The 25,157-nt window shown below is 45.0% G+C and overlaps 1 protein-coding gene across 2 annotated transcripts in view; it reads left to right on the top strand.

The window, feature by feature from the left end:
• Positions 1-971: 971 nt before the first annotated feature.
• Positions 972-25,157, top strand: part of LOC310696846 (A.superbus venom factor 1-like) — a 71,104-nt gene continuing 46,918 nt past the window's right edge. The window contains exons 1-14 of one of the 2 annotated variants that reach the window (XM_083482894.1): positions 972-1,735; positions 3,412-3,571; positions 5,157-5,233; positions 9,161-9,353; positions 12,939-13,101; positions 14,262-14,332; positions 15,557-15,642; positions 17,860-17,942; positions 18,327-18,417; positions 20,873-20,975; positions 21,065-21,185; positions 22,121-22,236; positions 22,419-22,565; positions 24,043-24,255. In XM_083482894.1, coding sequence (XP_083339020.1) covers positions 5,163-5,233; positions 9,161-9,353; positions 12,939-13,101; positions 14,262-14,332; positions 15,557-15,642; positions 17,860-17,942; positions 18,327-18,417; positions 20,873-20,975; positions 21,065-21,185; positions 22,121-22,236; positions 22,419-22,565; positions 24,043-24,255 — 1,458 coding nt within the window. In that variant the 5' untranslated portion in view covers positions 972-1,735; positions 3,412-3,571; positions 5,157-5,162. Of the gene's footprint in view, positions 1,736-3,411; positions 3,572-4,895; positions 5,234-9,160; positions 9,354-12,938; positions 13,102-14,261; positions 14,333-15,556; positions 15,643-17,859; positions 17,943-18,326; positions 18,418-20,872; positions 20,976-21,064; positions 21,186-22,120; positions 22,237-22,418; positions 22,566-24,042; positions 24,256-25,157 lie in introns of those variants that run through there. The other variant, XM_083482893.1, reaches the window with a different exon arrangement.

The following is a 25,157-nucleotide window of genomic DNA, read 5'->3' as shown; positions in this document are numbered from 1 at the left end:
GCAAGCGGTTTCCATAGGAACGCATTAATTGATTTTCAATGCATTCCTATGGGAAACCGTGCTTCGCAAGAAAAAACTCGCAAGAAGAAAAAACTTGCGGAATGAATTAATTTCGTCTTGCGAGGCACCACTGTATAGATATGCCAATACTAGTTACTTGAAGGGTGCTGACCTGGACTGCTTCTCTTTTTCTAAAAGGCTGCTATTTTTTTCATTTGCAAAATGCAATAAGCTGTTCTCTGATGTCCCCTCTCCTTTCTCCAGCTCTAATCAAAAGCACAGCCATCCCCTTTTAGGAATGCTTGTGACTTTATCACGATGTCAGCGCATTATTTGCTATGACACTCTGATCTGCATCTGCTTTAGAAATATCTCTTTCCCTGTCCCCTAGTGGGAAGGCTACCAAAGGACAGGTTAATGCTCCCAGTCCATGACCCGGTTCCGGGAATCTTGAAGCTAGGATACCCACTGCAATATTGTGCAAGCTGCATAAACAACTCCAGGGCCACCTCATTTCAACAAACTGTATTTGCAGGGAATTCAGTGTAGCCTTATGGCAATTGTTCCATCAGTGCAAACATTTCAGCTTCCCAGACAGAACATCTGTCCTCTTCTCCCAAACCTGCCTTCCCCCAGCCTGTTGGAGGGTGCCAGGGGAGGAATGGGGATGGGGAAAACCCCCTGGGCTATCAGAAATCCTTGTGTGGGCCTCTGCTAACTGGTGAATCCAACCCTGAGTGCTATGGTGTAACCTGTTACAACATTTTATGTTGAATGCTTTTATGTTACATGCTTTTATACATGTTCAATTGAGGTGCTGCTTTTTGTTTAAGTCAGGGCCTCCAGTGGAACTCGCAGCCAAGAACTGGTGCAAAGGCGAATAGCATGTAACAATCACACAACCTGGATTGCTTGACTGGTTAGAGAGTCCTGCTGATAATGCCCTGGTTGCAGGTTTGATCCCTATGTGGGACAGCTGCATATTCCTGCACTGCAGGGGGTTGGACTAGATGACCCAAAGGGTCACTTCCAACTCTGCAATTTAGTGGTTCTATGATCAGTCAATAACCTGCCTTGATTATACAAATGTATGTGGATTTTAAGGGATGTGGGTGGTGCTCTGGGTTAAACTACAGAGCCTAGGACTTGCCGATCAGAAGGTTGGCGGTTCGAATCCCCACAACGGGGTGAGCTCCTGTTGCTCGGTCCCTGCTCCTGCCAACCTAGCAGTTCGAAAGCACGTCAAAGTGCAAGTAGATAAATAGGTACCGCTCCAGCGGGAAGGTAAACAGCGTTTCCGTGTGCTGCTCTGGTTCGCCAGAAGCGGCTTCGTCATGCTGGCCACATGACCTGGAAGCTGTACGCCGGCTCCCTCGGCCAATAAAGTGAGATGAGCACCGCAACCCCAGAGTTGGTCATTACTGGACCTAATGGTCAGGGGTCCCTTTACCTTTATGTGGATTTTACATAAATGCAATGTAATAAAACAATCAAAGATGTCTGTTTTTAACTTTTTATAGTTTTATTGTGTGGCTTTATTGCTGCAATCTGCTTTGTTGTTGTTGTTTTTTTAATGATATAGCCATATACAAATACTTTTTGTGCTCTTAAGATTCTGTCTCTTCCAGACTTTTGCCACAGAATCTCTTTTACTCGGGTCTCATCCACACTCCCGCTTGTCCCGTGCACAGAGCCCAAAACACTTGGACCTGTGCTTAGAAATACAGTGCAAAAGGTAAGGTGGATAAACCCTTGGTTAGCTCCATAAGATGCCTTCAACTACAGCTCCTCAAGAGAAGTACCTATACAGAAGGAATTTAAAACTCTAATGACACTGGCACATGTAAAAGCAGTGCTATTTTTCTAGAAAAAGAGGTGCTGAAACTGAGTTTCCAGAGAGTTCCGGCTGGGGCGAAAAAAAGCCCTGTGCAAAAGCACACTAAAATATAATTTTGTCACACCCTTCTGTGTCGGTTCATTATAACAAAATTGATGGGGATTCACATTGCATACATATTTCCCTTTAAATGTTTTTGGCTCATCTGGAGTAGGAGTCCAGCATTTGTGCAACGTGAAAACACTCATCCTCCTCTGTGAAAAATGACGGATCTTGATAAAGATATTTTTACATTGCTGACTCCACCAATTAAAAAACCACAATGCAGTAAAGTGATGGAGCTGGATCTGAATTCATTGAATGCTGCACGTCCTTTGAGGAATTAGAGACCTCTTGAAATGCCCTTGGGGCCTCCTGCCTCTCACCTGCAACACCTAGAGCCATAGATCACTTCTCACTCCCTGTGTTAGGACACTTGCTTTTGAGCAAGCTGTACTGAATGTTTGGCTGAAGTAAACACGCAGACTTGTTGCGACAGAATGTCTTTGGAGATTGTCCAAGCTCCATTTCTGTCCAAATACCGTTGCCAAGAAAATAAACCTGTTACTGGAATCCAGCTGATGACTAGAATTTCCTGATTAACTCTTGATTGATTTGCATGGATAATTGGTAAATTGCTGTTTGTTTGACATCTTTTTTATCTAGGAACTTTTATCTGCAAAGAGTCATCATAACCCATTCCATTTATTCCTTTGGCCTCCAAACATTCTTAAAGAAAGGCATAAAGAAGCAGTTAGAGCATGCCAGAAGATGCTGGTCTTTGTAACTTGCAAAGAGCTAGCTGCAAGTCTTCCACTGGCGAACTTCAGCAGAAGGGCCAAAATGTGTTTGAAAAACACACCTGACCATTCACAAATTGTGATTATGCAGTTCCCATTTGCACTTTTAAGGAAATGGATGTACATGGGATTTTTGGAGCTCCCCCCACCCAAATTGTTCCCTAGCCATGGCTCTTTTCAGACATGATTTTCCATTTAGGGCCAATTTGGGGACTCGCTTTGGACTTGCAGGACATTTGTGCACTCCCTTCCAGGTTATTTATTTAATAACTTTACATTCTGCACCTCCAACTCCCTAGAGTTTCCATGCTCACCATTATATTTTTTAAAAAAATTATAAAAGCAGAATATTCCCTGGCCATGTATGAGTAAATCCTATTAAAGAGATTGCCATCTCCACAGCTGTGTGTAACATTGTCTCTCAAAAAATGCCATTGTGGTGACTAGACATTGTCCTCAAGGTAGAGGACCTGGTACAGTTTTTGTTGGAATGCCCTCCGCATGAACATCTGAAGACCTGATATCTTGAGCCCCTTGTTGCTGGGATTAGTGACAACTCTCCTTAAAGCAAACGTTTTGTTCATATTGGCTGGGAAAGATTGTTCTGTGTCATATAGGACTGACTTTAGGGAAACGGAAGTTGCTTATCATGTTATTATATGTTGATATCTGTAGGTAAGTTACTGAAATGGCATAATCTTTAATCATATTTTTGTATGGTTTAATGTATTCTAGCTCCGAGGGCCTCCTGGCAGTTCCCTCACAGCGAGAAGTGAAGTCACCACACAGAGGGCCTTCTGGGTAGTGGCACCCACCCTGTGGAACACCCACCTGTCAAATGTCAAGGAGATAAACAACTATATGACTTTCAGAAGACATCTGAAAGCAGCCCTGCGTAGGGAAGTTTTAAATGCTTGATGTTTCATTATGCTTTTATATTTGTTGGAAGCCACCCACAAACCCTGATTTAGAGAAGCCATCCCTGTTTCTGATTTGATCCTGGAATGTCCCGCTTTTCCTTAAGATGTCCTTATTTTCATTGGAGAAATGTTAGAGGGTATGGAGTTATTTGATCTCCATGCCATCAGAAGGCAATCCTGTATAGGGAAGGGTTTTTTTTTAGGTTTTTTAAAAAATGTTTTCTTATGTTTTTATATATGTTGGAAGCCGGCCAGTGTGGCTGGACAACCCAGAAAGATGTGTGGAGTATAAATAGTAAAATTATCATTATGGAATAAGATGTCTCTATTTTCATCGGAGAAATGTTGGAGAGTATGCACGCAGAGAGGCTGATGGACAGTCCAGTCTGATGGACGGGGTACAGTGATGAGGATGATGATGTTTGTATCATCTGGTAGACCTGTTGTCCCTTCTGCACACTTTTACGTTTCTCATTACCAGTAGTGAGATAAGTGGGGGAGGAAAGGGGAGGCAATGGGTGAGCCCAAGACCCACCCGCAGTCTCTCCCAGGTAAATAAATAATTGTGTGTAATAAGTAAAAAAAAATAACATTTGCATAGGGCTCTTGTGATACAAGTGTCTCAAGCCAAGATGCCAAGATGCCAAGAAGTTCAAAGCAATTGGAAAGACCTCTTGTTGCTATTTGTAGTGGATTTGAGTTACTCGTGCGTAAACTGTCCCCGTTAGGGAGCTTAATTGCCTGGGTTAAACCGTCCTGACTGCACAGCCCATCTCCGCGTGGCTGCCTCAGTTGCTAGCAGAATCTGTCTGTGGGCGTTTCTTAAACCTTTTCCAGCATAAAAGCTGTTTGACTCCCAGTCGTCTCCGCCTCTTACTGTGCGGGAGTCTTCTGCGCAGGGAGGGCGTGGGTAGTGGAGGACCAGTGCTCTCCTCACTGATGTCCAGGGAAGAATCCCGGAGCCCTTCCCCCTCTTCCCCCATTTGCCCTCCTGGATCCTTGGTGTTACGCCGATTTTCTTTCCCCTCTACCAAGCTGCGTCTCCCCCTGGTTCTGGTACCTTCTCCTGCAGAATCGGGGAGCCTCTCCTCCTTTCGCTCTGATGTCAGTTTCCTGCCACTATTGACCATGCAAGACTTCCTTCTTAGGGGATAAATACTGGTTGGGAAGCTGCGCCCCAGGACTGGACTCTTCAGTGGTGTGTGTGTGTGTGTGTGTGTGTGTGTGTGTGTGCGTGTGTCAGAAAGAGAAAGTTTTCAGTCGGCCTTTTGAACCTAGGATTGGCCCAGATCATGTTTGCATAGTATGCCAACCCCCACCAGGATTATCAAGAGCAGGTTGCACAAACATACTGTTTAGCTGTTGCTGTAAAAAAAAAAAGGGGAGGAAAAAGACAAATCGATGTCATTTTTGACAGGCTTGCTAATTTATTTTGAAATTCCCAGGTTGCTCAAACTCCTCCCCATTTACTGATTAAACACAGAGAGATTGCAAAAGGGCTTGGACAGGGGCTCAGAGGATAAATACTGAGATGGTAACCGACCTCTCTTGTTCCTCCAGATCACCATGGAGGGGACTGCTCTCTACCTGGTGGCTGCCTTCTTGGTTTCTTTCCCGACTTCTTCTCACAGCCAACTGTAAGTACATGTCAGATGTCAGCAGTTCACAGCAGCACTGCATTTCTTAAGCAAGGGGAGTTTTCTGTACAGGGAAGCTGAGCAGATCCATCGAATTCAGGAATCTGGTCCTTTTAGGGGTGATTTAAAATTGCTTCAGATGTAGTGTGAAGAGGTTTTTTTGTGTGTGGGGGGGGGGGATTGCCTGCAGCAGAAAATCCAAATATCACTCTCCCCCTGGCCCCTCACCACCATAGTGATGGAAATATCATTTAAAATAATCACGAACTGGCTGCTTCCAACCATACCCCTAAGTCTGCTGCCTGAAGCAAGCCACTTCACTGCCTACTGGCAGGGCCGGCTCTGAATTTCTGATATGCAGAAATGTTCTTTGTACAAGAAGTGTAGAAGCCATGGAATGACAGAAGAATCCTGCTTTAGCAAACTGTGTCTCTGGGTCCATCTGATCTCACATTTTGCCTCCCTGGAGTGGCCCACCTTTGGAAAGCTCTCCATCGGGGCATGAAGGCAACAGCCCTGCCCTGTTACTTGTCTCCAGTTTCTGATCACCTCTGAGCATGAAGTTTGCATTTAGCCATCCTGATTTAGGCTTCATGGTATGTCTGACAATTACATGTGTGTTTGTTCTGCTGCGTGTACATGTGTTGGAATGCTAGTCAGTTGTGGTGTAAAATGACTAATTACCAAGGCATTTTATTTACCAAGATCTTTATTATGTTTTTATATGTGCTGGAAGCCGCCCATAGTGGACAGGGTATAAATATAATAATGCAGTGGTACCTCGGGTTAAAGACGCTTCAGGTTACAGACTCCGCTAACCCAGAAAAAGTACCTTGGGTTAAGAACTTTGCTTCAGGATGAGAACAGAAATCGTGCAGTCGCAGCTGGAGGCCCCATTAGCTAAAGTGGCACCTCAGGTTAAGAAGAGTTTCAGGCTAAGAACGGACCTCCAGAACGAAGTAAGTTCTTAACCTGAGGTACCACTGTAATAATAATAATTCTACCTGAGGCAAAGGGCAAGGTGACATCCCCTCTAGTTCTGTGCAGAGAAGCTTGCCAAATTGCCAGGGTTAATCTTATTTTTACACTAGTGACTGGACCTCCATTGCTCCGAGGGGCAGCAGGCTAGTTTAGGGGTTACAAACAGCTCCATCTTCCAACATTTTGCCATTGGCACTCGCCCCCTGCCATCTGTCTCCAGAGATGGCCACTTCCCTCTGCCTAATGACCAGTCCTGCATTTACGCACAATCAAAAAAGAGGAAACGCATCACCTTAAAAGAGGACACAGGTTTTTCATAAAATCTGCATATGCTGCTGTCTATATAGAGATGCATCTTTAGCAGTGATTACTACAATTTATATAGGAATGAAATACCTCTCAGCATAAGGTGGGAGAGGAAAGTGTGACCAGGTGAACTGTGTGCCTGTTTAAAGGTAAAGGTAAAGGGACCCCCGACCATTACGTCCAGTTGTGGCCGACTCTGGGGTTGCAGCGCTCATCTCGCTTTATTGGCCGAGGGAGCCGGCATACAGCTTCTGGGTCATGTGGCTAGAAGGACTAAGCTGCTTCTGGCGAACCAGAGCAGTGCACGGAAACACTGTTTACCTTCCTGCCAGAGCGGTACCTATTTATCTACTTGCACTTCATGCTTTCAAACTGCTAGGTTGACAGGAGCAGGGACCGAGCAACGGGAACTCACCCCTTCGCGGTGATTCAAACCGTGACCTTCTGATCGGCAAGTCCTAGGCTCTGTGGTTTAACCCACAGCGCCACCCGTTTCCCTTGTGTGCCTGTTTACTATGCTGTTAATGGGCGATCTTTGCAAGGTCCTTGCTCTCCCTTGTTAGGTTCATTATCATTAAGTCAAACTTTGAACAGATAGCTCTTTGTATAGAGAACTCATTCCAGCAGCCCTTCAAACAGAGAAGTGTCCTTGGCACACTGACACCCTATGATAGAACATGAGACTCTTAATCTCACGGTTGGGGGTTCAATCCTTTCATTGGGCAAAAAGATTCCTTCATTGTTACATTGCAGGGGCCTTGGGCTAGAGGAGCCTTGTGGTCCCAACTCTGCAATTCTATAATTCTGTTGTACACACAGCTATATGTCATTGATGCCACATGTGATCAACTCAGCAGTTAGGTGAGCTGACTTTTGTCAGATGCCACCACTCTGTGTCTATTGTGATAGGATGTGGGGAGGGTATAGAGTAAATGTGGAAATGTCCTCATCAGGCATAAATCAAAAGTTAGTACATCCAAAAAGGGAAAAGTTACAATCAAAAAGTTGCTGAACCTGACCTGGACTCAAATTTATTGGTTTAGAGAGGGTTTCTTGAAAGTGAAGTAGAATTGAATTCAAACCTAAAATCTTTTTGTTGCCTTAGACTGAATAGGAACCCAACCTCTAATTCTAAAAAAAAGGTACACGAGAGCACACACATTAGGGAGCCAGACCCTTCCCCCCCTTTTTTTGCTGACCTTCTTATGTTTGGCTAACATTGGAAGGAGTCAGGGATTTCATGAAGGGACCCCAACCTTATGTTTTTATACTGTGCTTAGAGGCAAAACCTTCTCAAAGCAATTTACAAAACATAAAACAATAAAATATGCATCATATACAATCAGCTAAAACAACAGCATTATCTAGATTGCTAGTAAGTAGTAACCAGTTCCCTATTGGTGATTACAAATTTCAAACATAAGAGGAAAAAACAAAGTGCAATATCTAATGTCAAGACTTAGGCATCGAATGGCAGCTGGTGTTCACATCCAGATTACTGTTGTGCGATTCCAGAACAAATTGTGGTGTGATCTCATAGGAGAAAGTAAGATGTTCACTTCACACTATGGCTGAGGTTAGAATGTAATGATTGACAAGAGCCCTACAGTCTTCCTTGCATAGGAGCCAACTCTTCAAGGCCAAGGTCCCTTCGCCCACCACCCAAGTTGTTGGGCATTGCCATTCAAATGGTATGTGATCGATTATGTGGGGTGGGGCTTACCCCCCAAGTATTTTATTCAAGTTGGCACCCCGATTCCTTGGAATCTTTAAAACACATTGTATACATTTCCTAAGAGGTCACATGTACAGCACCTACATAAGTCTCCATCCTTTTTTGTTGTGAGTAATTTTGCTGTAATACTAATTCAACCAGGCTTGTTTTCCGATTCAATGCAAGTGGACAGAGGATTGCAGGCAACATATATCATTCACCAATATAAAACTACAGCAATTACCCCAGTGTAATATGAGCTTCATGGCTGTGTGAGGTTTTGAAGGCAGGACTGGACTCCCAGGCGCTAGCCCAACAATCTTATCTCTAGACCTGCACATAGGACAGTTTACCATTTCAACAGAAGCCTCCAGAATTCTCTCATCTCCCCCACATGCCACCACTTCTCACAACCACCTAAGCAAAGGAAGAAAAACTGGGCTGCTGTATGAACTTCCATTATGCAGTTTTCTCACCCTAATTTTACAACAAAAGCAAAAACAACAGAAGAAAAAACCCTTTTCCTCATTCTTACCTCCATCAAGAAATGTGCCTGGACAAAAATCCTTCCTCCTCGTTCTTTCTGGAACTGTTTTCTCTTGATGGGGACAGAGGGGACAGATCTTCTGCTAGTGGTTTTTATGACTGACTAAGCAGAGAAGATGGATGGAAGCCTCTCTGTCACTGGAAATGTATTGATATTATTCTAGGTGATAGGACAAAGACTGGACTATGGCTGTGGAGGTTTGGGGGGGATTCAGAATCTTGACAGGGTGATGCCCCCCTTTACCTAAAAGTGAGAGCCCCATTTGTTTCTTGAATTTCCCCAAGCAAGAGGAGGCGGCAAATGCAGCATGAAGGAGCTGCGGTAAGGTATTTAGATGCAACAAACAGACTCACTGCAATGAACTTTTTCTCCCCTGTAGCCACTCCCTCATCACCCCAAGTGTCCTGCGGGTAGAGACCGATGAGACGATTGTGGTGGAGGCTCATGGAAGCAACTTTGACACCGAGGTCACCGTCTCTGTCCATGACTTCCCACAGAAGAAAAACACCTTGTATATGGTCAAAGTTCCCATGAACCCAGCAAATGGCATGATGGTGACGCCAGCCATAAAGGTGAGTGCAGAGCGATGGTTAGGGACGGTGCCATAATGTATGCAAAGATCAAGCTCCACACTTGTGCAGACTCAACCTAGGAGCAAGTCCCATTGAACGCAGTAGGGCATGCATACAATTGTGCAGTTTGTCCATTAGGTTTGAGGCAGGCGGGTTAGCATATAAAAAGAGAAACTCCGGGAGGGGTAAGGGAAGGGCAAATCATCTGTGCTATCAAGCCTGACGATGGGAAATTTAAAGAAAGTACAATGCTGTTTGATCAGACCTGAATATAACATAGGCTTCCTCAACCTTGGCCCTCCAGATGTTTTTGGCCTACAACTCCCATGATCCCTAGCTAGCAGGACCAGTGGTCAGGGATGATGGGAATTGTAGTCTCAAAGCATCTGGAGAGCCGAGGTTGAGGAAGCCTGATATAACACACCAGAAGATCCAGATTGTTAGTTCCCAGACCAGCTTTAGAGGTTAGTAAAATATATTTGTGATCGTATGCAATGGTCATATTTCAGTATCTGCTTTCTGGCAGGGTCAGCAGTAAATTTGGCCTGAAAAATGTCAAGGTTGACAACCCAGATAAATACCAGTCTCGCCCACCTTTGTGCCTTGATCTGCAGAAACTCACCCATGAAACTCATTCTTTGCACAAGGTCTAAACATAATTTGCCCATTGCAGGTGATCAAACTGCTGTTAAAAGTCAGAACTGCAAGATTCTTTTGAATGACTGCACTGTATAGGGTTGCCCTATAGCCGATTGTAGGGCAGTGTTTCTCAAACTTGAGTCTCCAGCTGTTGTTGGACTACAACTACTATCATCTCTAGCTGGCAGGACCAGGAATGATGGGATTTGTAGTCCAACAGCAGCTGGAGAGTCAAGTTTGAGAAACACTTTTATAGGGTGTTATTCCTAATACTTAAGGAAGGATTCTAAGAATAGTGGTTTACCATTTTGATGTTTCATCTTAATGGATTTGATTTTGCTAGTGGCTGGATGCAGAGGAGTGGGGGGGAAGCACCAGCTGGGGAACCCCCAAGGTAAGAAGGCTCAGAGCCAGGGGATTGACCCCCCAAAAATTAAAGGGGGGAAAACTGGATGTACATTTCCTAAATATAAGATAAAAAACAAATAAAATTAAGCCTACAGACAGCAACAGTGGCAAATGGCTTTAGATACCTATTAGGTCCATAAATTACCATATAGCATATATTCAACACAAAAAACAGCAACAATTTGTTGTTGACAAAGGACAGCTGGACATATAAAGGGGCCCATTACCTTCAGTGGCTTAGGCCCTCATCAAACCTGAATCCGGCCCTGGTTGGCATGGTGAGCAGCATGTATCTTGGTCTTTTATGAATACATATTTCAGGCCTTCTTCTATGATTAGTCACAGTTTGGCTCTGGCTTACGGTTTCAGCTGAGGGAACCTGAAATATCTGAATTCTATTTTTAAAGTGCCTTTGGCAAGTTTATGTATTGTCTCTTTAGTCTGGAATTAATGAAGTGTGCGGTCATGTCTCTTGGCTTGTTTGCATTAAGAGCAGAAAAGAATGTCAGACTATGGACAAACTCTGTTGTCAGCACGTCCACGGCATTTATTTGAAGTGTTCAGTGAGCCTGTCATGCGAGAACCACTCTGAGCTGCCATCTTCCAAATGCTCTGGGAATCATCTGAATAATAAATTATAGTAACAACTTATTTTCTTAAGGTCATCCAGCTTACTTATGCGCTCCTTAGTTATATCTCTTGCACACTTCAGTTTTACTTGCCAGTCAGCAGCTATATTTGATGCTGTGCCAACTGTTTGCTGAATGATTTGCATTTACCTAGTCAGAGAATGGAGTTACACTTCAATTGGGCTGAGCTTAGGGATGTTATAGAATTCTGTCAGACACAGAAATGGGAGCAGAAATTCCCACTATATTCACGTTTGTCCGAGGTCAGGAATGAATATCATGCAATCATACGAGTAGTATTCACTATTGTGGTGTGTTTTTTTAGTGCGTAAACATTTTGTAAATAACTATGTTGGTTTTTTGGCATGTACCTTCCCCTGAAATGCATTGAAATTACTTACCGTATTTTTCGCCCTATAGGACGCACTTTTTCCCCTCCAAAAATGAAGGGGAAATGTGTGTGCGTCCTATTGGGCGAATGAAGGCTTTCGCTGAAGCCTGGAGAGCGAGAGGGGTCGGTGCGCACCTCTGTCCCGCTGTCCCCCGACTTGGTTGGAGGGGGGGGGAGAAGCCTGCTCCTTCCCGTCGCCAGCCCCGCAAACTTGGGGGACAGCGGGGAGGCGCAGCGCGCCTTTCCCGCTGTCCCCGACTTGGTTAGAAGGCTGGCGAGGGGGAGAAGCCTGCTCCTCCCCTTCACCAGCCCCGCAAACTCGGGAGACAGCGGGAGGCGCAGTGCGCCTTTCCCGCTGTCCCCCGACTTGGTTAGAAGGCTGGCGGGGGGGAGAAGCCTGCTCCTCCCCGTCGCCAGCCCCGCAAACTGGGGGACAGCGGGAGGCGCAGCGCGCCTTTCCCACTGTCCCCCGACTTGGTTAGAAGGCTGGCGGAGGACTTCCCCCTCCTCCAGCCCCGCAAGCTCCCAGAGCCATGCCAAAGCTGCACGCAGCTTCGGCATCGCTCTGGGTCCTGTTCTGGGGGGCCCGCGCCTGGGGGAGGGGGAAATAATTCCCCCCCTTTATTTCCCCCCCAATCTAGGTGCGTCCTATGGGCCGATGCGTCCTATAGGGCAAAAAATACGGTATGTAAGTACAAGGTAGAGGAAGCTGCAGCTGACAGGGTTTCTCTGACCCAGTGACATGTGGGAATGTTAAGGATTGTAGTGAAGGATAGATTGAATAAGTATTATCCTTCCTTCACTCACGCTAGTAAGTGATGTAGCAGAGCAAATTCCCCTCAATATAGCTGGAAGCTAGTTTGCAGATTCATTTGAATCTCTTAGTTAAGATTATTTCCTGGTGTCCCCTTTAATCCCTCTTAAAACAATAAAGGCACAAGAGTCTTTCTGAGTAAAGTAACAAAAAGTTTACTCACATTTCAGTTCACGATTTGATCCCTGAAAGGCAGACTTTACTTGGTAGTTATACAAAGAAACTTTGAATTCATCTCTTATGGAGACTGAACTCATGTGCTGCTGGCTGAGAGCCAGCAGACAGCAACATTACATTTAGATAACAAAATGGCTGCAGGAGAGCAGCATGGTAGCAAAAGATAAGCAAGAGAGCAATAAGAGACAAGACGAACTGAGAAAGTGGCTGCATGGCTCGGCTCTTTTGTAGAGTCAGCCAGAGCGATGCCCATCTCCCGGGTCACATGCAGGGAGAGGAAGCTCCAGACCAGTGGAACAGGAAGTTACACTGACTGGATGTCCCCCTGCATGTGCCCACTTTAAGGAAATAAGGAATGTTGCATTTGACCATACCAACGGATTACATCCCACATGACAAAGTGTCAAGTAAACAGGAGACTTAAACATCTGAATGAGTTTAGCTGCAGGGCAAGGAGGTCAGGGCATTCTATTTTGCCCCCCTCCAGCCCTTTAACCTAAACAAGTTTTCCTGATTCCCTCACGCAGGTTCCTGCCAAAGACATGAAAAAGGATTCCAAGCAAAACCAGTATGTGGTTGTCCAGGCCAGCTGTCCTCAGTTCACACTGGAGAAGACGGTTCTGGTCTCCTTCCACAGTGGATATCTCTTCATCCAGACAGATAAAACCATCTACACCCCTGGATCTGCAGGTGATGCCTTCTGCTAGCCCCACCTTATCTGGGACCACAGTAAGGGGGTATAGAGTGGATAACCAGCTTGGGAACAGCCTTTGATTTATCTTTCAGAACTTTACTATTATTAGATACATCCCTAGGTGCAACTAGAGCTAGACAAATATTAACACCCCCACTACACACACCTGACAACTCAAGTTGTTCTGAAAAAGTTCTGTGTATCATCACTCAGGTATTGTAGGTGTGATGGGATGATGAGCTGCTTGTGCGTAAAATCGTAGTCCCTCAGAGTTTGTTCAAGTCCACAAACCTCTGTCTGTGACCGAGCCCCTCAGACATGGCTCCTCTAGTCACTCGCAGATTCCGACAGTGGCTGCTTTCGGAATCGCTTCCAACATAAAAGCTCCTTAACGGAAACACGTCTTCTGGACTCACGGCGTGACAGTTTCCGGCGAGGAGTGGGTCTCCCTATGGGAGGTCCAGAAACCTCCCCACTGTTCTCGCTGGACGTGTCCCTGAGCCCTCCCTCTTGCTCGCTTTCCCTCAGAGACCCACCTCTCCCCCTGCTGGTTCCTGCTTCCGCTGCTGGGTCTCTCCCAACCTCCGTGAGCCCTTCCACCACCTGTCCCTCCGATGGCAGTTCCCTGACAGTAGGTTTTTGTATTCTTTAAAGAGCCAGCAGCCTCTCCCCTGCAAGAGGCAACCGTGGGACAAAGCAAATGGATGTGCACACCATGGGATGTGAGAGTATCAGACAGCTTGCTGGGACTGTGGCACTCACCTGACCAGACTCCAGTTGAGTTGTAGCTGCATACTGCCCCAAAGAGGAGGAGAGGAGAGGCTGACACAGTGCAGACTACCAGAAGGAGCACTGGATTGGCTTTGCACCTTCCTCTCTCTGCTGCTATGCGGCAGTGACTCAGCCAGAGGGAGGTCAGGTGAGCAGTGCACCTTCACCACGCCATAGTCCGCTATCAGAAATGGATTTATTTTCTGGTATTTTTTATCTTTAAACAATAAGAAGGAAAAACCTGCAAGATTTGTACATCTCAAAATAGGGATGTGAGCGCTAGTGCGCACGCACACACACTCAGACAAAATGTGTAGGATGGATGTAGTTGATGTTTTTTTCCCTATTTCTTTTCAAACTCAAATACCTCTCTTTTATTTCTCAGTGCGCTACCGTGTCTTTTCTGTGGGCCTCAACATGGAGCTTTTGGATAAGCCTGTGATTGTTGAGTTTGAGGTGAGAGGCATATATTTGTGCGTGTGTTGAGTACAGCATTGGCTGCCTGAAATTGCAGTGATGGTTGGTGCTTCACTAAACGTTCTGCAGCGATTTCGCAGAAAGAGTGATGGCCATTCAGTGTAGCTTTTCTTAGGAAGCATATTGCGTGGGCATTTTTCATAACTCCTTAAATGCCATTTCAGACCTTGGCAGTGCTGGCTCATCCCAGCAGTGGTATCATGGGAAACTATCTCACCCCAAGACCTTGGAGAAAGAACTATACTGGGATGAGGTGGGAGAGGGGAATCAGGCTGTTTACTTTTTCCCTCTCAGTCACACAACCTTTTATTTCTCCTGCTCCTCCTTTAAGGAGCCCAAAGTGGCAAGATGGGGGTTATCCTCTTATGTCCTCCTGCCTGTATCTTAAGTGTTAGTTCAGAGTGACTGCTTCAGTGTTTGCTAGTAAAGGCAACTAAACTAGTGTGGTGAGCGCACACATAATAACAGGTCTGGCGGAAGACATTTTGGCGCCTGAGGTCAACCACAAAATGGCGCCCCTCCGCCAGGGAAGAAGGAGTGAGAGAAGATCTGCATCAGAAACAAGGAGGAGAAGAGAAAGATTTACAGCGGGAATAAGGGCGAAGTCCTATTTGCCAAGAGATCACTGTACAGGGGTAGATCTGGCCTCCAAGGAGCATCCCACAGCTGTAGCTGCCTCTGTGGCAGCAGGGAATACATTCCTTGGAGACTGGATCTTCTGGTCCTATAGATCCTGCCTCCTGAGGCAATCACCTCACCTTGCCTCATGGGCCGGCCCTGTATTGTTTTTCAGCCGTGCTGGAATATGATTGCTGTAGAGATTAGGTTGGCCCCATCTCTTGTACTACAAGGATAGCGAATTGAGGCAAGGCTGGAGATTCTTAAATGTACTTTTGCTTATTGTTACTGGTTTTGTGTTTTCAAATATTGGTATTTTTAAATACGGAAAGCCACTTTGTGGAGGAGTTCCTAAAAAAACAGTGTGTGAATCTCCTAAACCAATTAATTAAATTAACTATCATCACAACGGTTTAGGCCAGAGCCATCCTGGAAGCTTTGTGGCTAAGCCGAGGTCAAGGACTTGGTAGTCTAGAACTAAAGCTCTACCTATCTAGAGAATTTGTTTTTCCACATTATGAATACTGAGTGCAATCATTTTTCATTCCTTCAGGAACCATTGAAACATGTTTTTCTCCTTCACAGACACCAGATGGCATTATTGTCAGCCAGAGTTCCATCAGCCCCACTTCAACAAACATCCGGCCTTACAACTTACCTGAAATTGTCAGGTATTTGACCATGAATACTACCATGCAGCATATTTGTACAGAAAGTGAGCTGAAACAGCAGCCGGAGAAGAAAGCTCATCAATGTACAAAGTGCCCTTTATCCTTCTTTTGGGGGTTGCATATGAAACAAAAAAAACACCAATCCGAGCTCTCATCAATATTAGTATATATTTACCACCCACAACCAGGGGACGTGGGTGGTGCTGTGGGTTAAACCACAGAGCCTAGGGCTTGCTGATTAGAAGGTCGGCAGTTCGAATCCCCACGACAGGGTGAGCTCCCGTTGCTCGGTCCCTGCTCCTGCCAACCTAGCAGTTCGAAAGCACGTCAAAGTGCAAGTAGATAGATAGGTACCACTCCGGCGGGAAGGTAAACGGCGTTTCCGTGCACTGCCCTGGTTCGCCAGAAGCGGCTTAGTCATGCTGGCCACATGACCTGGAAGCTGTACGCCGGCTCCCTCGGCCAATAAAGTGAGATGAGTGCCGTAACCCCAGAGTCGGTCACAACTGGACCTAATGGTCAGGGGTCCCTTTACCTTTACCACCCACAACCACCCTGTGACAGACACGTAGATGGGGTGTGAGAGTGTGATCTCATCCTCCACATATCCACATCTTAAGATTTTTGGGGCAGGCATTCTGCTCCAAGCTAAACAGCACAGTCCTTTGAATGTATGCCCCATTGAGCTTATCTCAGGTGTGTATGACTAGGAATGTGGCTGGGCAGAGTATGCCCACCTTGATCAGGAAGCAGTCATGTGGCAGATCCAACACTGCACCCAAAGGCCTGTCACTCACCCTGGCCAGGGCGGAGGATGGGGAGTGGGTTTTTACACATATTTTGCTGAGCCAGCTCTAGACTGGTGCAGAAGAAGAAGAAGAAGAGTTTGGATTTGATATTCCGCTTTATCACTACCCGAAGGAGTCTCAAAGCGGCTAACATTCTCCTTTCCCTTCCTCCCCCACAACAAACACTCTGTGAGGTGAGTGGGGCTGAGAGATTTCAAAGAAGTGTGACTGACCCAAGGTCACCCAGCAGCTGCATGCGGAGGACCGAGGAATCGAACCCAGTTCACCAGATTACAAGACTACCGCTCTTAACCACTACACCACACTGGCTCTCAAGCTGAGAGACTTGAGGATAGGACCCCTTGGGTGGTCCTTGGGGCTCTGGGTCCAATAGACCCGAAGTCACCAGTGCTCCACCGTGCCTCAAAATGGCGCTTTGGAGTTCTTCACAGAGTACCGCCAGCAAAGAGAGTTGCTGATGGGATCTTGCTGCCAGCTTTAATAATACAGTAATAATAATAATTTATTATTTCTACCCCACCTATCTGGCTGGAACAAGCATGGGAGGAAAGGTCTACATTGGGAACAAGAAGGGGGAAGTCAATTCAATAATAATAATAATAACAATAACAATAATAAATTTATTATTTATACCCTGCCCATCTGGCTGGGTTTCCCCAGCCACTCTGGGTGGGTCCCAACAGAATATTAAAAACACAATAAAACATCAAACATTAAACACTTCCCTAAACAGGGCTGCCTTCAGTTGTCTTCTAAAAGTCAGATCGTTGTTTATATCAGTGACATCTGATGGGAGGGCGTTCCAGAGGGCGGGCGCCCTCTGCCTGGTTCCCTGTAACCTCACTTCTCATAGTGAGGGAACCGCCAGAAGGCCCTTGGAGCTGGACCTCAGTGTCTGGGCTGAATGATGGGGGTAGAGACACTCCTTCAGGTATACTGGGCCAAGGCTGTTAGGGCTTTAAAGGTCAGCACCAAAACTTTGAATTGTGCTCGGAAACGTAATGGGAGCCAATGTAGGTCTTTCAAGACTGGTGTTAGGTGGTCTCGGCGGCTGCTCCGTGGCACCAGTCTAGCTGCCGCATTCTGGATTAGTTGTAGTTTCCAGGTCACCTTCAAAGGTAGCCCCACGTAGAGCAAATTGGCACTTTGGCAAGGCTGAGCCTTCTACTGTATAATAATCATCCCCCTCTTTCAGCCATGGTGCTTTTCTCTGCTGTTCTCCAGAGAGGACCCTAAGCACCATTTTAATTCCAACCACCATTGGTGGGAATGAGCATTAAGGGACATAGACTATATCCTAACCTCACCCATGGTGAGAAGAGGCCCTGCAGCCCATTCTGATTTCACCTTTAATATCATGAGTTGACAAAGCAGAAGCAGTGAAGATTCCTTCCTTTTCCTTCTCTAGTTTGGGGACCTGGAAGATTGTGGCCAAGTATCAAGACTCCCTACAGGAGACCTTCACCACACAATTTGACGTCAAGGAATATGGTAAGGAGGACCATCTCTGCTTAGCATTTTCCCTGGTCTATCACAGGCACTGTTTCCTCTTTAATCCCTTGGGTTGGATTCAACAGATGAATCTTGCCAGTGAAAGTCCTGCCCACTTGTGCAACTGGGCTTCCCCCCTCTCCCTGCTCCTGAAGTTGGCTTGTGAAGGGGTCGCGAGAACCCCCAGAACAGTGCACTGAGAGGAATTGTTGAATTGCTCCCCTTGACTGTTTCCCAGGGAATACTCCCATTGGTCTTCCACCATGACACTTGGAATTGCTCATACTATTGAAATTGCTGGCACTGACCTGAAAGCTCACTACAATTATATATTCTCATCTTTCCATGAATGTTTATATGTTCTTCCCCTGTTTTTTCCTCTAGTCCTGCCAAGCTTTGAAGTAATAGTGGAGCCATCAGATAAGTTTTATTACATTGACAGCGACAAGGATTTCAGAGTGGATATCACTGCAAGGTGGGTGTCTGCAACTATGGGAAGGTAAAGACGAGGTATTGCCTGCATAACATGAAATTATCAAAAAACCAAGAATTCACAGTATGATTTTAAACACGTTTATTTGGAACATTTTGAATGTTTAGAAATATTAGAATGCAAAATACAAAGAAGCAAAAGAGAAGATATTGTAAAGGGGGAGAGAATAAGATCATGTTTTCATTATATTACAGAAAAGAAAATATACTATCCTGAAACTTATTATTCCAGATTGTAACAATCAATGGTTATATTTCAGTAGATTTGCTTGGCTAAAAGGAACCTATAATTTTCCTACTTTGGCTGCTAGAATACATGTCACATGTAGTTGGGTTGCTATGTGAACCTTTTAAAAACTGTAAATAGCAGCCACTGGGGGGGCCCATCCAGTTGTTTTTACCTGACTAGGAACTTCCCTCTTAGAGTTTAGAACAGCTGGAGAGGGGAGAGGAAAGATCTGTTGGGATCACAGGACAAAGGCTAAGAGTAAAAACCTTATCAACACCCTCCATGGTGCCTGTCCTCATCAGGCTGCCCAGGAACTGCTATTTACAATTTTTAAAAGATTCACGGGGTCACAGCTACAAGCGATGTGTGTAGTGTCACATGTAGTTTGGCCCTTAGGGCAAAAATAGATGTGAGAGGGACAGACACATTTGTTTGTGCACAAATCTATCCCATTCTTTTATAAAGGGAAGAAGTAGGAAATTCTATTAAAACATCATAAGAGGCAGATAGGTAAGGTAATTGAACCCTTCCCCTTCAAGTTGATCTCATTGTCATTCTTGTCATTGCTGTTATAAATAGACTACGTTTTCCACAGGTAAATCTGTATTCAAAGTGGTACGTACAAAAAACAACAACATTCTAAGTACAGTACAGTCGTACCTCTGCTTACGTATCCCTCTGGATACGTAAACTTCGGGCTGCGAACATGGCAAACCTGGAAGCACTCTATGTGCTCGCACATGAGCAGAAGCACTCTATGGCACCACGCACATGTGCAGAGCTCCGGAGCTCCGGAATGGATCCTCTTCGCAACCGGAGGTACCACTGTATCAGAATAACCACACATAAGACACATACTATCACTGCAACATAATGCTAAAAATAATAATAACCAGCAATTGCAGTTCCTTTAATATATCTAAACATACATCTGCCTATGGTTCTGGCACCGGTCTCCTGCTTTTTGCAGTCCTCTGATCCCTCACACACTTACCCCCATTTGACGTTGAAAACAGATCTTTAATTTCCCAAGAAAATAAGATAATAGGTTAATGACACTGATATTGATATTGATATTGATAGTTTTGCTTTCTCATTTGGTGAACTAACCAGAAATTTTATGTTAGGAAGAAAAGCAGATGAACTTAGGACTATAAAATATATGTTGGGTGTCTTACATTTGTCACAAAAAACACATACTCCATCTCTCCCAACAAATGAAAGGGAAATTCAGTATGTTTTAACTTTATTCTCTGCTTTGAGGTTCTTAGCATTAAGGAAATGTGGTATTAACAGAAATGTGTTTTACATGCATTGTGACTGATATAACACCACCAGGGTGCGACCGACATATAGCCTGGAAAAGGGGAAACAAGCCTAGGCTGCCTGATCCTGTGACTGAGCTGAACATGCAAGTTGCAGAGAAATTTTGGAGTCTGCAAAACAGTTACATTTTTCTCAGCTTTTAAAATGCAATTACAGTGGAACCTCGGCTTACATTACCCTTGGGTAATGTAAACTTCGGGTTGTGAAAACGGCAAACCTGGAAGTATTCTTTCGGTTTTCACCGCTTGCGCATGCACAGAAGGGCTCTGCACGGCGCACATGCGCAGAAGTGGCACCTCCGGTTGCGGAAACCTCGGGATCTGACCGGAGCTCTGGAATGGATCCCGTCTGCAACTGGAAGTACCACTGTACAGGAAAGCATCTAAACTGTCAGTAAATTTTTTTTTTTAAAGGGAAGATCAGGGCAGTTAACAAAACAGTATACAGTTGTACCTGGAAGTCGAATGGAATCCATTCCGGAAGTCTGTCCGACTTCCAAAACGTTCGGAAACCAAAGCGCAGCTTCTGATTGGCTGCAGGAAGCTCCTGCAGCCAATTGGAAGCTGTGGAAGCCCTTTGGATGTTCGGGTTCCAAACAATGTTTGCAAACCGGAATGCTCACTTCCGGGTTTGCTGTGTTCGGGAGCCAAAACGTCTGAGTACCAAGGCGTTTGGGATCCAAGGTACGACTGTAATGTTAACTGAAGTTAAATAATATCAGCCAAAACACAAAACGTTAAGTAAAAAAGCTTACAAGAGTTATATTGGTCACTACAGAATCACCCAAGAGCGACCTCCCCAGAACACGGCTTTCATGGCTAGTAGCTGTTGAAAGCCATGTCCTCTGTAAATTGACCCCTGCAATTCATTTTTGTTCTTTTAGGTTTCTCTATGGGAAGAACGTGGAGGGTGTGGCCTTTGTCCTCTTTGGAGTGAAAACAGATGATGTCAAACACAGTATTCCAGATTCACTCAAGAGAATTGAAGTAAGATAGGTGCCTGTGGGTGTGTTCTGTTGTGCACACACACGCATATGTGCCACATTGGTTACACTCTTGCTTTCCTTTCTTTCCAGATTACAGGTGGGGAAGGGGAAGCTGTGCTGACAAGAGCAATGCTGCAGAAGCGATTTCAGAACCTCAACGAGCTGGTTGGGCACTCCCTCTATGTCTCTGTGACAGTAATGACTGACTCAGGTGAGCTATGATGCAAACAGGGCCAGATTTATGTTTGATGAGGCCCTAAGCTACTGAAGGCAATGGGGCCATTTATATGTCCAGCTGTCCTTTGTCAACAACAACTGTCGCTGTTTTTTGTGTTGAATATATGCTATATAGTCATTTATGGAGCTAATAGGTGTCTAAAGTCATTTGCACATGTTGTCACGCAACCAGTCCATGCAGAATGTAGGCACCCTATATATAGAAATGAGCAAACCAGTGATATTTTAGAGAGCAGGCTAGGATCACAGGAGCCTACACAACACAAAACACTGTTACTCTATGTAGGTTTTATTTTATTTGTTTTTTATCTTATATTTTGGAAATGTACATCCTGGTTTTTTTTTCTTTACATTTTTGGGGGGGCCCAAGCTATAGCTTGTTTAGCTTATATGTAAAATAAAGGAAAGGGAGCAAGGAGGGGGGAAAGGAAAAGAAAGAAGTGAGACAGTTTCTCCAGCCAAGTTAGCAATCCCTTCCCTGTAGGAGCAGGGGCAGGTATTTGGAGAGAATCGCAAACAAGAACGAAACAGAGAGAGAGCATGCAGCAGAGTAGAAATACAGGACAAACTGTGTCCTGTATTGAATTAACGCAGGACATTGCATTCTGCATTGAAATACTGGATGATCCTGTATTACACGGGACAGGTGGCAATTCTACTGCCAGTACATAGAGCATTGTGTATCGAGGAGCTGACCTGTTTTTGGCAAGGATCCAATGGCCAATCCGATGCACAGGGATTCTTCGGCAGCCAAGCAGGTGTGTAAAGGATCACCTGGAGGGCAGGACATTTGTGTACTGGAGCTATTCCATTTGGAGCAAATGCTGAGAGCCTGGCTCTGAAACACTGTGAAGATTTCTCTCTCCTCTCTTCATTCCTTCTCTGAGTCCCCTCTTCTCCTTCCTGCAGGCAGCGACATGGTGGTGACTGAGCGATCTGGCATCAGCCTTGTGACATCGCCCTATCAGATCCACTTCACGAAAACCCCCAAGTACTTCAAGCCGGGGATGCCCTTTGAACTGATGGTAATGTTCACCTGAATCTTTCTTCCTCTTGTGGCCCAGTCCCAGGCTCTTGGAAATCCACAGAAGCGAACATAAGGAGCCGTGGGAAATCTCTTAAATCCATGGATGTCTTGGGAAAAGTGGTGTTGGCTCTGCAGAGATGGCTGCATCTCACGTTCATTCACCTCTTCTCAATTGCTTAGGTGTTTGTCACCAATCCTGATGGCTCCCCGGCTTCCCGTGTACCTGTGGTGACAGAGCCATTTGCAGCTGATGGAACCACCCAGGATGATGGGACGGCCAAGCTGATCCTGAACACGCCAGCAAACAGCCAAGAGCTCAGAATCACAGTGAGTCTCTCCGAGGCCGTGCCAGGTTCCCTTCAAATGCATGAATTGTGCTATTGGCAGTTCCTGTGTGTATCTTCTGCACACAGAACCAAAGCAACTGAATTATGATTTTTTTAGGGAGTGGGGATCTGTAGCTCAGTGGGAGAGAACATGCTTTGCATAGAGGTCCCAGTTTCAGTCTATTTTTGATGGATATACTCTGCTTCCATGTTCAAATGCTATATGCTTCTGAATACCAGTTGCTGGAAACTGCAGGAGAGGAGAGTGCTCTTGTGTTTGAGTCTTACGTGGGTGGTGCTGTGGTCTAAACCAATGATCAGAAGGTTGGCGGTTCGAATCCCCGCAACAGAGTGAGCTCCTGTTCCTCTGGCCCAGTTCCTGCCATCCTAGCAGTTTGAGAGCATGCCAGTGCAAGTAGATAAATAGGTACTGCTGTGGTGGGACGGTAAACGATGTTTCTGTGTGCTCTGGTTTCTGTCACGGTGTTCTGTTGCTCCAGAAGTGGTTTAGTCATGCTGGCCACATGACCTGGAAAGCTGTCTGTGGACAAATGCTGGCTCCCTCAGCCTGAAAACGAGATGAGGGCCGCAACCCCATAGTCGCCTTTGACTGGACTTAACCGTCCAGGGGTCCTTTACCTTTACCTGCTTGTGAACTTCCCACAGGCATCTGATTGGCCACTGTGTGAACAGGATTGTGGATTAAATGGTGGACTTGATTCAGCAGGCTCTTCTTATGTTCCCCTTGAGAGCAACAGTCTGACTTGGTTCATGTGGTTTATTGGGACTTAATTTAGATCCCAATAAACTATATTCTAATTTTCTTCTTTCTTTTGATGGCAGTTCACCAATTCCATCTCACCTGCACCTTTGGCGTGTTGTTCAGCCATCATTCACACTGCAGACTGGAGTTCACAAGTTACTTAAGATGGCTTTCCCCCAAGAGCCAAGATAACTTGTGCTTTAAAGGAATCTATAATGTGAATCTTCATTGGTCTGAATAGGGTTGAGAGACCACACTGTTCTCTTTTTATCCTGAGGTACTGAAAAGACCCACCATTCTGACCCATTGATTCCAGGCACAGTGTAGGACCCGACCTGAGCTTGTGTGGGGCCTGGTAGCTGGGAACGCAGTGATATATATACTGTATATATATAATTTCTCCATAACTGCTACATCCTATATTTGAGGAAGGGTGTTCTGAATTTCAATTACTTCAAATATTCATATTAAAGTGGAGTTATTTCTGAAGATACAGGTTACGTAACAGAGGTGTTTCATAGATCTTCATAGGTCCAAGATTCTATCCAATTCCTCCCCACTAGGACATTGCCACCCTGGGCAGGATATAAATATGAATATAATAATAAATAAACACTCAACTGTGCTCCGTGTGGACCCTCTCTCACAATGTTGGATGTAAAAGGACTAATGGATTCATGTCTGAGATCTGATCAACACGTTCAATTTTCTGTAGGTAAAAACCAGCGACCCCCAACTTTTAGATGAACGTCAGGCAACCAAGACCATGATAGCTACAGCGTACCAGACCCAAGGAGGATCTGGAAACTTTCTCCATTTGGCAGTCACAGCTACGGAGCTCAAGGCTGGAGACAACTTGCCTATCAATTTCAACGTGAAGGGCAACAACCAACAAATACTGAATGAGATCCAATATTTCACCTATATGGTAAGTACTGGGCAGAATGGAAACCTGAGGGCCAAGTCTCCATACACCTGTTAATATTGAAGGTCTTGGTGAGAGAGGGAAGAGGGAAGTCTTCAGCCATGCACCTAGCCCTCATGGAGAAGCAGGGAGGTGTTATATAATGAAATGAGGGGAGGTATTTAAAAGGTATTTTGTAAAAAGACTGGAAGCCTTTCTTTTAGGAATAATAGGGTCAGATGTACCCAGTGATCAAAAGAACTTGTTTCTCTATGCAACTATGGCAGCCTAAATGATATATGCTCAGAAATGGAGAGAGGGAACAATACCAACAAGGGAGAAGAGGCAGCTGAAATTTGTGGAGTATGTAGAATTAGCAAGCTTTAACTAAGAAGAGACCAGGAAGAAAAGACTTTTAAGGAAGATTGGAAAGTGTTTGTAGCATATCTGAAGAATCATTGTAAACAGGTTAAGGCATTAACAGGATTAGAGTAAATTCAGCAGTATAAATCAAGTAGAGAAATGAGAAAAAAGAAAAATGGGAGTAATTAGAATATTCAGTAGTAATTGATAACTAAAATGAACCATGTTGAAGGGGTGAAGGGAAGTCAATGATCAATGTATTGTTGTATTGGTTAATGTATGAATGTGGAAAATCTGTACCAGAAAAAAATATTTTAAAAAATTAAAGGATAAGTAGGGTTCAGCAATCTTTCCTACAGCACTGGCCCTTTGTGGGTTGAGGACAGTTTCATGTGATTATGGCACTTATATGGAGCCCACAAAAATAAGTAAACTCTTCCATGTCACAGTTCTGCATGAGGTGGAGAAAAACATTTGTATGACACATATTGTTGAATGGAGCTTCTCCATGGCAGCATCACATTGTTCAAACAAATCAGTGCTTCTTTTTTTCCTTCAATTTT

This window comes from Podarcis liolepis (assembly GCF_965112155.1).
Source record: "Podarcis liolepis genome assembly, chromosome: 17".
Taxonomy (NCBI): Eukaryota; Metazoa; Chordata; class Lepidosauria; order Squamata; family Lacertidae; genus Podarcis; species Podarcis liolepis.
This window is presented reverse-complemented; position numbering and strand designations above follow the sequence as displayed.